Consider the following 14,157-nt stretch of genomic DNA (forward strand, 5'->3'; position numbering starts at 1 on the left):
ATGGTTAAGGGCTGATTGAATTTTGCCTTCCTAAAGTGTAGTATTTTTGTAGCTCCCCAATAAAACACCCTCTTAAGGGCTCGGTCACACAAGCGGAGAAAATCCGCATGACCACGCCCATTGCCACCCATATGTTCTTTCTTTGGTAGGTGCGGATTTTTTTTTCCGTTCAGCAGAATGCGCAGATCTCCGCTCGTGCGACCGAGCCTTGAAAGACAAGTGGAAATGTATTATATTATGGTTACTATTTCCCAAGTGCCCCCCAACCTGCACCCCTGTTTTTCTGTCAGGTTTGTCGGTTGATAAGTCCAAAACAACCATCCCTCTGTTTGAATCCTGTCAAAGTTGAGAAAGGTAATTACGTTTAGTTATTAACACAAACTTATTACCATTATGAGATCCAGAGGTTTCAGCTTCCCATTTTATATACGGATAGTTAGAGGCCCCCATAATAATTACCTCATTGTTATTTGCCGCTTTATGTATTTGTCTCAGTAATAGATGGCTTCTGGCATATTTGATGGCCTATAGCAAACCCCTAAGAGGATTTTATTATTGTTTTTCCTCCATGTATCTCTACCCATAAATACTCCATATGTTCATCTCTCTCAGAGGGGCAGATAAAAGGTACAGGTTGTTACTACTTAGCTCTACCTCCTAGATTTCAGCATGTATGCAAGTACTTAAATAAAAATGAAGTAATTAACCAGAGCCAGCATAGGTTTGTAGCAAACACGTCATGCCAGACAAATCTAATTTTCTTCTATTGAAGAATCCCCGACTGGGTTGATCAGGGAAATGCAGTAAATATAAGATATCTTGACTTTAGTAAAGCATTCGACAAAGTATCTTATACCATACTTATTGAAAAAGTGGTGGATTCACAGCTGGCTGAGTGATCGCACTCAAAGAGTGGTCATAAATGGCTGCACATCCAATTGGAAGAATGTGTCAAGTGGGGTACCACAAGGCTCTGTCCTAGGCCCAGTGTTGTTCTACCTTTTTTTTATAAATAATCTGAAGTAGGAAATTGAGGGGAAACTGATCAAATTTGCCGACGACACAAAGCTAGGAGGGATAGCTAACACTAGAGAAGAGAAAGGGAGTATTCAAAAAGATCTAGAAAAGCTTGAACAGTGGGTGGCAACTAACAGAATGATATGTAACAGGGAGAAATGCAAAGTCCTACATCTGGGCAAGAAAAATGAAAACAACACATACAGAATGGGAGGAATTGGGCTAAGCAGCAGCATATGTGAAAAAGACTTGGGTATATTAATAGATCATAGACTGCCTTTTTGACTGCTGCATCACATTGCTGACTCATGTTCAAACACAATTCTGGGATGTATTAAGTGAATCATAGAGTCTAGATCACATGAGGTAATTATTCCCCTCTACTCTTCCTTAGTTAGATCTCATCTGGAATACAGTGGCTAGTTCTGGGCACCCCAATTTAAAAAAAGACATAGACAAACTGGAGCAAGTTCAAAGAAGAGTTACCAAGAAGCTAAGCGGTCTGCAAATCATGTCCTATGAGAAACATTAAAGGATCTGGGAATGTTTAGCTTGCAAAAAAGTAGCCTGAGAGGAGACTTAATAGCCGTCTACAAATATCTGAAGGGCTATCACAGTGCAGAGGGATCAGCCCAACTCTCATTTGCACGAGGAAAGACTAGAAGCAATAGGATGAAACTGAAAGGGAGGAGACACAAATTAGATATTAGAAAAAAGTGTTTGACAGTTAGGGCTTAGTCACACGGGCGTTTATTGCCGCGATTTGCGCATGCGCATGCGTCCGGCGATTTTTTAAAACCATTGCTTTGCAATGGTATCGGACACATGAGCGCTTTTTATGCGCTCGTCCGATAAATTAGAGAACAGAAATCGCAGATCGCACCTATCTGCGATCTGCGATTCCTGTTCTCTTCTCTATATGCGCTCAATGGGGCCGGCGGCAGCAGCGCCGACCCCAATGAGAACATATAGAAGATAAATCATTCTTCTCTGCCACAGCTGGAACAGCTGTGACAGAGAAGAACGATGTTTGCCCATTGAATTCAATGGAGCGGCAATACAGCCGCTCCATTGAAAGCAATGGGCTGCCGGCGTGCGCGGGGTTAATTGTCGGGAAGGGGTTAAATATATAACCCCTTTCCTGCAATGCATCCTGAAAAGTGAAAAAATAAAAAAAAAGTATGTACTTACCTGCTCCCGGCAGCTGGAGATCCCGGCGGCCGGCCTGCAGTGGGTGTGAAGGGGGTGTGACTCAGGCTTGCCCCTGATTGGCTCAGCCTGAGCCAATCAGAGGCTGATCTCAGTCACACCCATTCATGAATTCATGAATGGGTGTGACTGAGACTTGCTTCTGATTGGCTCAGCGCTGAGCCAATCAGGGGCAAGCCTGAGTCACACCCCCTTCACACCCACTGCAGGCCTGCCGCCGGGATCTCCAGCTGTCGGGAGCAGGTAAGTACATACATTTTTTTTATTTTTTCACTTTTCAGGATGCATTGCAGGAAAGGGGTTATATATTTAAGCCCTTCCCGACAATTCATCCCACACTCGCCCGCAGCGCTTGCATTCAATGGAGCCGCTGTATTGCCGTCTCCATTGAATGCAATGCGCTGGACAGCTCCGGCCCGTTTCTAATGAAACGCGGCTAGGAGCAGATTTTCGGGCGATTTTTGGGCCGATTTTTCGGCGCCGGTCACGCGATTTGCGCATGCGCATCTGTCATGCGATGCGCAAATCGCGTGAAAAAACGCCCGTGTGACTAAGGCCTTAGGGTGATCAATGAGTGGAACAGGTCACCACGGGAGGTGGTGAGTTCTCCTTCAATGGAAGTCTTCAAACAAAGGCTAGACAAATATCTGTCTGGGATGATTTAGTGAATCCTGTACTGAGCAGTGGGTTGGCCCAGATGACCCTGGAGGTCCCTTCCAACTCTACTATTCTATGAGTATTAACAAAATAATCTTGTCTGTCATTCACAGGCAGATTCTTTCAGTGTAGTTGGCAACACTATTAAAGGGGTATTCTAGCGCAGACTAGCATTTAAAAATCTAATGTACGTCATTACAATAAGTCATTTTTTAATAGGTTCAGTGTACCTAGTCTAGTTTTGTATTTCATTTTCTATTTATGTCATGTGACCCTCTGCCTGAAAAAATATTTCCAATTCTGCTGACATCTTGTCTGTATTTGCCACATCCTCCCCTAGCCATAACCTCTGACATCCTGTGAGCAGTGCGGGATGGGAGGACAACAGCAGAAGCACTGCACTTTATTGCCCATGTTCAGTTCAGAGTGCTAGAAGGTCTGGTCTGTCGGCTTAAGCAGGCTTTCTCTGGCACTCTGAGTGAGAGAGAGGTTGGTGCTAGTAGGTTGTAGAACCAGTGAGCTGTGGGTGGAGCTACAGTGCTGGTGGGAGACAAGCTCTATGCATACTGGAAGTAATAGGTAACAGTTTGTTGCTGTGTTTACTATGGAAGTGATGCATGTAAACACCATGGCAGATCGGTGGCTGCACGGTACCCAGAGGAGGGTCCAGAGTGGCAGATAAAAGGTACAGGTGGTTACCACTTAGCTGTACCTCCTTGATTTCAGCATTTTCAGAATTTTTATTTTGTTCCCCAAAGACCCCTTTAAGCAAACAGTGGCCTGTTAAAATTAATGACTATCACCCAAATAATGTGACATTTATGGGTCATATGTAGTTGGGCTCATTATATTTAATAGTAATTACATTTCTTTAAAGAAAGTCTTTCACCAGTATTTTATTCTGTAAATTAATCCTGCCCTTGGGTGGGAGATAAAAATAGAAGCAGCAACAAACAACTCTTTTTTTGTCAATCCTTCCATGACCCCAAGGTCGCCATTTTTTTGGTAGTGTGCACTCCATGCAAAGAAGTAGCGGACTATCCAAAAGTTGGTCTGATCCAGGTTTTCTTTCCAATGTTGCATCTAAACCCGATCCCTCGCTTGATGATAGGCATCTCCAGCTCTGAGCTTGAGACAATGTGCATTGCACAGACTGGACTAGGTGAATGAGCAGCACAAAAAGTAAAGAGCATGTATTGGGAAGGATGAATCATTCAAAAGAGAACTGTGTTTTGAAGGATGTTTATTTGATCAGATTGACTGTGGATGTATTATAGTTAGAGATGAGCGAGCATACACGTCCGAGCTTGATACTCGTTCGAGTATTAGGGTGTTCGATATGCTCGTTATTCGTAACAAGCACCACGTGATGTTCAAGTTACTTTCACTTTCTTCCCTGAGAAATTTGCGCGCTTTTCTGGCCAATAGAAAGACAGGGAAGACATTACAACTTCCCCCTGCAACGTTCAAGCCCTATACCACCCCCCTGCAGTGAGTGGCTGGCGAGATTAGGTGTCACCCGAGTATTGAAATCTGCCCCTCCCGCGGCTCGCCACAGATGCATTCTGACATTAGTTCAGGGAAAGTGCTATCATGTTGGAGCTGCTATAGGGAGAGTGTTAGGAGTATTTTAGGTTTCAAGAACCCCAACGGTCCTTCTTAAGGCCATAAATCTTCTCTATATGCGCTCAATGGGGCCGGCGGCAGCAGCGCCGACCCCATTGAGAACATATAGAAGACAAATCCTTCTTCTCTGCCACAGCTGTAACAGCTGTGGCAGAGAAGAACGACGTTTGCCCATTGAATTCAATGGAGCCAGCAATACAGCAGGTTCCACTGAAAGCAATGGGCTGCCGGCGTGCGTGGGGATGAATTGTCGGGAAGGGGTTAAATATATAAGCCGTTCCCTGCAATTCATCCAGAAATGTGTTACAATAAAAATATATACCGGCGTATAAGGCGACGGGGCGTATAAGACGACCCCCCAACTGTCACCTTATACGCCGGCAATACAGTGGAGCAAAGAATAAAAATCATTACTTACTTCTTCTGACGTTCTGCGGCGCTCCTGCAGGCTGTTGCTCCCTCCTGGTTCCCGGCAGAGCATTGATTTCTCTACGAAGGGCTTTAAATCCCCGCCTCCAGAAACACACATGCCTTCAGCCAATCACAGCCAATGACAATGATGTCATTGAATGGCTGTGATTGGCTGTGTTTCTGGAGGCGGGGATTTCAAGCCCTGCGTCCAGAAAGCAATACTCTGCCGTGGACCAGGAGGGAGCAACAGCCTGCAGGAGCGGCGCAGAACGACAGAAGAAGTAAGTAATGATTTTTATTCTTTGCTCCACTGTATTGCCGGCGTATAAGGTGACAGTTGGGGGGTCGTCTTATACGCCCCGTCGCCTTATACGCCGGTATATATTTTTATTGTAACACATTTCTGGATGAATTGCAGGGAACGGCTTATATATTTAACCCCTTCCCGACAATTCATCCTCGCGCACGCCGACAGCCCATTGCTTTCAGTGGAACCTGCTGTATTGCTGGCTCCATTGAATTCAATGGGCAAACGTCGTTCTTCTCTGCCACAGCTGTTACAGCTATGGCAGAGGAGAACGATCTTTATGCTGACAGTGCGGGGGGGGGGGGGGCACTCTTGCCGCTATTGTGGCTTAATAGTGGGACCTGGGAACTTGAGATGCAGCCCAACATGTAGCCCCTCGCCTGCCCTATCCGTTGCTGTGTCGTTCCCATCACTTTCTTGAATTGCCCAGATTTTCACAAACGAAAACCTTAGCGAGCATCGGCGATATACAAAAATGCTCGGGTCGCCCATTGACTTCAATGGGGTTCGTTACTCGAAACGAACCCTCGAGCATTGCGAAAAGTTCGTCCCGAGTAACGAGCACCCGAGCATTTTGGTGCTCGCTCATCTCTAATTATAGTTCTTAACTATGAGTAAATTTAATGAGTATTCTGATTCCAAAAAGAGAGTTAATGGTGGATCTCCTTTCTTCAAGTTTTGGATATGTTTTATTATCTGATTTTTTAATTTTCTGGGTAGTTTTCATGTAGTATACATACAGTATAAATTATTATTTTTTAATTCCTCCAAAGATATTTTATACATTGCTCTTTGCTTTTACATTGCAATTTTATAGAATCTACATATAAAAGGTAGTCCTACAGTCTTCTTAAAAGGGACCTGTGACCAACTACATGCACCATGGCGCTTATAGTTTAGAAGATGCGGAGCCTCTTTTCATACTCACCCAGTCTCCCATTCCTGCAGTGCCCTCCACATGCACTCGCCAGTTGAACCTTTTCAGAAGGGAGTGCGTGTGTCTCTATAGGAGAGCTTTCTGAAAAGAGTCCAGCTGATGTGCACGTGCTGACTTTGCCGGGGGGCCACCATAGTAAGACAAGAACCTGGTGAGTATGAAAAGAAGCTCCCCAGACTTTAGGTCACCTGAACTATGTGCGCCACAACTTAGTTTATGGTGCTTATACTTCAGACAGGTTCCCTCTAAATGGACCCTGTACTCTCCACCAATTCATTCCTAAGTATGATTTACTTTCCAAAACAATTTTTTAAATAATGTTCAAGTTAATTTCAGTAATTGATTTGCTTGTTAATGCCGAGTGCTATTTATTTGTGCTATGTCAATGTGCCATGGGCCTTAAAGAGACTCTGTCACCTACTTCTATCTCTATAAGTTAAGCTTATGGGCTAAAAGCAGGTGACCTTCTAAGTCTAGTGTTATACTTACCTTCCACATCATTGCCCGGGTCTCAGCGTTGCAAGCTTCCGTTCACTGCATTGAGTGGCGCTTTAAGTAGTCCACCGGTTCTAATTTTATAATGGGCGGACTACTTGGCAGCGCCGCTTAATGCATTGAGTAACGCCTTCCAGTGCTGACTTCAGGGGAACGACGGGAGAGGTAAGTATAACAAGTACATCCCCGGACTCAGCAGGTCACCTTCTTTTAGCGCATAAGCTTAGCCTATAGGGCTAAAAGTAGGGGACAGAGTCTCTTTAAATAGATCTGGGAACAGGGCCATCGGAGGGTATCGGATCTGGGAACAGGGTTCCATAGAAAGGGGACAGGGTCTCTTTAAATAGATCCTTTTGGTTATCTGTATTATTCCATAAAATAGTAGTAGCAACTCAACCTGACAAAGATAAACAACTAAATCCTAATCATAGCCCCACCACTTTGACACACCTTTTTTTAAAATTTGCATAATTAAAAAAGATCTCTATGTATATGACTCACTTCACATACATTATTTTTCAAAAGCAGATTAGGAAATTTTCTGTTCCATCTTATTAATGTGCCCCTTTATCTCAAGTTGGCCATATACCATACGCATTACATAAGAGCTGGTTGAGGGTTACTTTGGCAAAACTGTTATAACTCTCTATACTGGTATGCAATTCAGCCAATAAAACATGGTCCATTTAATGGGATGGGGTATTTGGCACATTATCAAACGTTGTATGCATCTATGTGTTCCAACGTATGTACCCTATATAAAGAAACTTTTGTGAAAAATTGAATTGAAATATATACATAGTCCATGCAAATTTGCAATGTGAAATACAATATTTGATGATAGTTGGATTTAAAAATATTTTTAAAAATACTGCTTACGTTGGATAAATATGATAGCTCAGATGAAAGTCATACCTGCCTTGATAATCTGAGGTGGAGGCAAGTGACCCATTGTTCTGTAAAATATGCCTTTCTTGGGGTCTATCAGCACACGATAATAACCTGCTATCAAACAGGCAAAACTTGTGGCTTCAGGCCAATCCATGAGCAACACGAGAGACTGTTAAAGACAAACACATAGACAACAAAAACAATAAAAGCTCTTGGGATCAAATAATTTAATAAGTTAAAAGGGAATCTGTCACAATCTTTTCACAACATTCTTTGAGAGCAACTTAAGACAGTGACAGGTATGCTGACTTCAGGGATATGTCTGCTGTATGCATCTATGCAGTAGTTTGGGAGAAACTTGCATTTTATTAGTAGCAGCCACACAGAGGACTAGTCTTCAATCTCCATAGGCTGCAACTAGTCCACATCACTGATTGGCAGCTGTCTCACTATTCACAGTAATAGGCATAGAGCAGTCAATCAGCAGCTGGAAGGAGGGTTAGGTGGTGTTAGCAGCAGTTCATGAATATCAATGACTACTTCCTGTAGTTCTCAATGTGTGGCTTCTACTAATAAAACGTATCTTTCTTCTAAACTACTGCATAGAGGCATATAGCAGCAATATATCACTGCAATCGGCGATCCTGTCACTGATGTTTTCAAAAAGGGCTGCGAAACGTTGGTGACAGATCCTCTTCAAGACCTAGGCAAAATAAGAGTGCCATTGACTGCCATTAAAGGAAATCCCATAGCATGCACTATATTTTTTGTAGACAGTTGAAAGGCAAATTCAATTATTTTTTTAATATCTACACAATCTTGACCTTTTCTGGGCAAATGCATACTAGAAGGAAACCCTTTGGCCATTAATGTCTATGGGTAGGTTAGTGTATACATTGGAAGTTTTCCCAGCATATATGTTGACTGTACACTGCAGATGTGGAGTAAAAAAGACAAAAGAAAAGTCTAAAAAATATTTATTTTTAACAATGTTATCCTTTTTGCCCATTTCAAATTGTTGCATGTACTTTTCCATACTTTTGAGGTTTAAATTATGCAAAATTATAGCAGTAATACAGCGTTTTCCTGTTAACGTCTATATGGTACAGTTTAAAGTATTTTATATACTGTAGGCATGTGACAGGAAAGATACTAGGAGCAGTGTACATTGCCCCAGATGCTTAGCCTGAGTGAGATGAAAGTCCAGTACAGGGTTTCTTCTTGGGTCCTAGTTACCCAGCTGTTTCCACTGAGCTCATTTCTGGGACATACAAGACTACAATCCCAGGCAGTCTGGATGAAAGCCTACGAGTGAATACAAGTCCACGGTGTACTTCTGATTATTTGCTGACAAATGCTGCATGTTATTACTAGGTTAGCAAAGTACTGTGTAGTTAGTGTCCTGCCGGGCAGGTGTTTTATTTCTTTTTATTGCACTAAGGTTATGTGCAGCAAGTGGCTGAATGAAAATAAATCTGGATGGACTTTATATGGACTGTGTGAGTGACTGTGGCCTTGCCGATCTGCACCCCCAAAACAGACATTGCCACAATACCTTGTATTATTATTATACTGAAAATGCTATGGAAATTTAATGCAGCACTTCCATCACAGTTACTGTTCTGTATACCTTTGTGTCTGTGACGCTTGTCTCAACACGTGCCACTCCTTGAGATTCTCTGAACAGCTGGACCTTTGTAATTTGGCTAAATTCAAAAAGCACAGTTGTAAGATTGGTCTTCAGATCAATTACATGACTGATTCCGTGGCGGGGACCAACAAGAAGTGTAGTTGCTGGAGCTTTCTCGTCCTGAGATAAAAAGGACAGAATAAAAAGCACAAGATGGAGAAATTGATGAAAAACGTTTTTTTTGTTAATTAGCATATGTCTGGTAATCAAATAATATCATCAAAATTAAGTAAAGTAAAGCCAAAACAAAAGAGGAAATTTAGCATCAGCGTTGTGTCAATATTTTGACGTAAAAAAATTCTAAATTTGCCAAATTCTGCTAAAATTTGTGACTTTTTGTTCCTTGCCACTTTTGAAAAGGGGCAGGAAAAGTGGACAAATTTTCCCCAGAGGGGTGGAGCCACTAAGTTTCTGACATATTTATCAATATTAAAAACAGAAAATGGTGCAAATCGCTTACTCATAGCAGGCATAGATTTCATTATCTGCCTTTAGAATAACCCAAGATGTACCAAAAGGATGAAGACAGGCACTACATTTCATATGGCCTTTGGTGGAGATTCATTAAGACTTGCTGGTGCTTTTTAATAAATTTGACACATTTCACTCAGTCTAAGACCTCCAACATAATAATAAAACTAATATACATTCTTACTGCTTCATCTTAAAACAATTCATAAATATTCTTGTTGGTGCAATATTTATTAAATACAATACCATCCATTTACATAACATCTGCAGAGGTTATGTTACCATGGCAACTGTGTTGAAAAGGACACCAGCGAACGTTGGCAACTCGTTAAGAATACGTAGGTAACGCAGCTTAGCTTGAATGATGGACATCTGCAGGAAGAAGATATAGGTTATAGATCCATCAATGCAACTGTCCAAATATTATTATCTTCTGTTCCCCTCACCTTGTTACCAGATAATTGGTGTTGGTGGATCTTCAGATGTTGAGCCAATGCTTTACGGAGGGATTTTTCTTTGTAAACTTGTAGTAGAGATGGAGGAAGGAAATGTTCCAAGCCCCATTCTTTCCTAGAGAAATAGTCGAGCAGAAGAAGGATGACTAAGAAGGGCATAACACCACCGAGCATAATGTCTTTTTATCTGGATTCGGCAACACACACACAAAGTTAGATGTTATTTTCCAATTTTTGTACTTTTTGTAATTTTCCCACTTTCTTTTCAGAGTTTTAATAACATTTCTGAAACCTTGATTTCTACAAAATAATTTATCGAGGCTCAAACAGCTCTGATACCCTAACCAGTGAAAATGCAATAGTTTATGGTCAGAGTTAACAACAACCAAACCCTCGTGCAACTGTCATGCAAATTGGGCATATTTAGAAAAGATTCCTCTTAGTAATCCAACAGCAAGAATCCACATACCATCTTTACCCATAATGGTACTTTTACATGGAATGACTATCAGCTCAATAGTCACCCGAAAAGTGAATTAAAATGAAAGCCGTTCAGTGTAAATATGGCAACCAACAGGGTGATGAGCGATAAGTCCCTAGACATTTAATTTCAGCTTATCAAACAATGGTCGCTAGTTGATCAAAAGTAGTCTTGTGTAAAGTCACAGTTGTTTATATTTGAATAACTTGTGAATATATTTGCATGGAGATCTCCTCTAGGAATGATATCTCAGCCAACAACTTATGATCGTCACTCTGTGTAAAAGTAAATGAACAACTGTCGTTCATACGCTTCAACGAGTTTCCTGAGTGACTATCTGAATGACCGTTGCTCAGTGTAAAGTTAGTGTAAAGGATGCCCCTAACTTGGTTTAATGTTTGTTATATGACTATGACTGAAAGGGAGAAGACACAGATTAGATATTAGAAAAAAACTTTCTGACAGTGAGGGTGATCAATGAGTGGAACAGGTTGCCACGAGAGGTTGTGAGTTCTCCTTCAATGGAAGTGTTCAAGCAAAGGCTGGACCAATATCTGTCTGGGATGATTTAGTGAATCCTGCAGTGAGCAGGGGGTTGGACCTGATAACCCTGGAGGTCTCTTCCAACTCTACCATTCTATGATTCTAAGTTTTGTTAAAGTGCATGAGTTGGCATAGGTATGTCAGGTAAAAAATTAAGAGGTACACCATGGTCAGTTGTTTTCACAAAACATACTGCAAAATGTTTCTCTTGTGCTTCTGCCCATTCTTTTCTGTATAAGAATTAACCCCTTAGAGACCAGCCTATTTTGTGTCTTAAGGACCAATTGATTTTCATCATCACATTGTAAGAGACATAACTCATTGACATAGCCATATGAGCTTTGTTTTTAGTGGCACGAGTTGTATTTTTTATGGTACCACTCTGGGGTACAAATAATGTGCTGCATATATTGTTCTTGGGTTTTGTTTTCATTGCATTAAAAAAAAGACATGATAATTTTCTTATGTGGATCAGCATGATTACTGTGATACTAAGTTTATATAGATTTATTTTTAATTTTTACTACTTTTGCACAATAAAAGCATGTTTCTAAAGAAAAACTATTTTTATTTTTCTGGCAGCGGACCTATGTGAGGTCTTCTTTTTTGCGGGAAGAGTTTAGTATTAATTGGTAGCAGTTTGGGATACATATGACTTTTGGATTGCTTTGTATTGCATTATTTGGGAGGCAAACAAAAGAAAAATAACACTTCTAGAATTACTCTGCCTGGAACTCTCTGCCTGAGGCTGCATTCAGATGAACGTATATCAGCTCAGTTTTCACGCCGAGCCAATATACGTTGTCCTCGTGTGCAGGGGGGAGGATGGAAGAGCCAGGAGCAGGAACTGAGCTCCCGCCCCCTCTCTGCCTCCTCTCCACCCCTCTGCGCTATTTGCAATGGGGAGAGGCGGGGCAGGGGCGGGGCTAATTCTCGAACCTTAGCCATGCCCCTGGCCCGCCTCTCCCCATTGCAAATAGTGCAGAGGGGCGGAGAGGAGGCAGAGAGGGGGCGGGAGCTCAGTTCCTGCTCCTGGCTCTTCCATCCCCCCCCCCTGCACACGAGGACAACGTATATTGGCTCGGCGTGAAAACCGAGCCGATATACGTTCATCTGAATGCAGCCCCCGGATGTAGTGATGGCAAAATCTATAGAGGAGTTTAAAAGCGGACTTGATGTCTTTCTAGAGGGAAGGATATTACAGGATATAAATCTTAGGTCAATTGTTAATCCGTGTATACAGGCAGGTATGAAATATTAGGGGTTGATCCAGGGAATAGTCTGATTGTCATTAGGGAGTCGGGAAGGAATTTTCCCCCAAATGGGCTAATTGGCTTCTGCTCTTGGGGTTTTTTGCCTTCCTCTGGATCAACAACATAGGAGAATAAACAAGCTGAACTAGATGGACATTGTCTTCATTCGGCCTTACATACTATGTTACTATGTTACTCATTAAACTACTTTTCCAACGTTCACCATGCGAGATAAATAACAAAATATTTCCATTGTTTGTGTCATTGTGAACAAGGTAATACCTTTTCTGTGCTGCTTTTTAAAAACATTTCTTGGTATTTTATCCATTTAAAATAGTTATTTTTGGGGGGGGAATGCACATATTTTTAAACTGGATTTTTTTTGTCTTGAAATTTAAGTTTATTGAACTTTTTGACAATATTTTTGTTTCTGAAGGGGACTTGAAGATGCGAACTCTGCAGGAGGAGGGGTCTAATAGGCTAAGTTACATGGCAGACATGGAGGCCTTTGTCAGGCTTCCTGCTGTCATGGGAACACCTTGGCACTTTGAGATCGCATTGTGGGTTGCTAATGGGTGGCAGAAGGAGCCCCTCCCTTCTGTCATCTGCTTACAGTTGCTATTGATTGTGACATGTAAGGGGTTCAACTGCCAAGAGTTGAGGTTTCTGTGCTACTTGCTATTACAGCAGGAGCCTGGCTGTCAGTAGTCATCCAAGCCACCCACTTAAAAAAATATATGTGCAGGTTTAAAGCCCCTTAGTGAGGTCAGTAAAAAGGTGTATTGCAGTCTGTAATGGGTTAAAAGATATGGGAGAAGATTGATGAGCAGCCAAGCAAGATGAATACTTGTCAGTGGAGGTTCACACTTCACAGGCATAATATCCACTTATATCAAGCTCACAGACAAATTTCTTCTCCCCTAACCTTCCAATGTCTGGCAAAAAAATCTAATTAGGTCACTCTTCATGCTCGCAATTACAGGCCAGTCTCTAGTCTGATTATTGACATAAAGCTTTTAGCTAAAATCCTGGCAACAAGATTAAAGAGAAATGCATGTAGTTCCAAGTGAGGAAATCAAAAGCTCAAGTGATGTTGGAAAAAAGAAGGAATCTTGCAAAAGTTGGTAACCTAGCCCAAGTATAATGCCTCCGGATTATTGTCCCTCTATTTTGGTATTTTGATATAAGACCTGTTTGATCCTTATAAATCAGCAAGAACAAAAAAGTGCTACACAGAACAGCACTATAAACTAAGTTACAACTTAGTATGGACTTCTGTAGGAGAGCACGCATATAGTATTTGAAAAGCGTCAAGTTTTTAGACCATGCGCTAACTTCAGGGGAGGACACTGCCGGAACCTGGGAGTGAGTATAAAAAAAACATCCCCACCTCCAGGAACAGCACCATAACTTAGTTTATAGTGAGGTTGCAGCGTCGCAGCAGCCACCAAGACACGAGGCCCACACTGAGGAGCTGGCGGGGTAGAGTTGGCACTTGTCACATTGGCTCTTCCAGACTCCTCCCCGGAGGGATGCACGGAACCTTGGCCAAAGCACCACTAGGCCTCTTTCAAGCAACACTGGGGCAGCGGTTACCTGTGCAAGTGTGGTAGACTTGAGATTTGTCACGCACGACGCCACCATTCCTTAACACCATTTAGTATCAGGCAGTTAAATGAAGAGACTCCCCACACACAGTTGAAACTTGATAACT

The 14,157-nt window shown here is 42.0% G+C and overlaps 1 protein-coding gene across 1 annotated transcript in view; it reads right to left on the bottom strand.

Annotated features, from left to right (window-relative positions):
* Positions 1-14,157, bottom strand: part of FRMPD3 (FERM and PDZ domain containing 3) — a 93,468-nt gene that overhangs the window by 22,347 nt on the left and 56,964 nt on the right. The window contains exons 9-12 of the mRNA XM_066582039.1: positions 10,158-10,281; positions 9,994-10,083; positions 9,181-9,360; positions 7,575-7,719 (exon numbers count right to left, since the gene is read on the bottom strand). Coding sequence (XP_066438136.1) covers positions 7,575-7,719; positions 9,181-9,360; positions 9,994-10,083; positions 10,158-10,281 — 539 coding nt within the window. The remainder of the gene's footprint in view (positions 1-7,574; positions 7,720-9,180; positions 9,361-9,993; positions 10,084-10,157; positions 10,282-14,157) is intronic.

Source organism: Eleutherodactylus coqui, chromosome 10, assembly GCF_035609145.1.
Source record: "Eleutherodactylus coqui strain aEleCoq1 chromosome 10, aEleCoq1.hap1, whole genome shotgun sequence".
Classification (NCBI taxonomy): domain Eukaryota; kingdom Metazoa; phylum Chordata; class Amphibia; order Anura; family Eleutherodactylidae; genus Eleutherodactylus; species Eleutherodactylus coqui.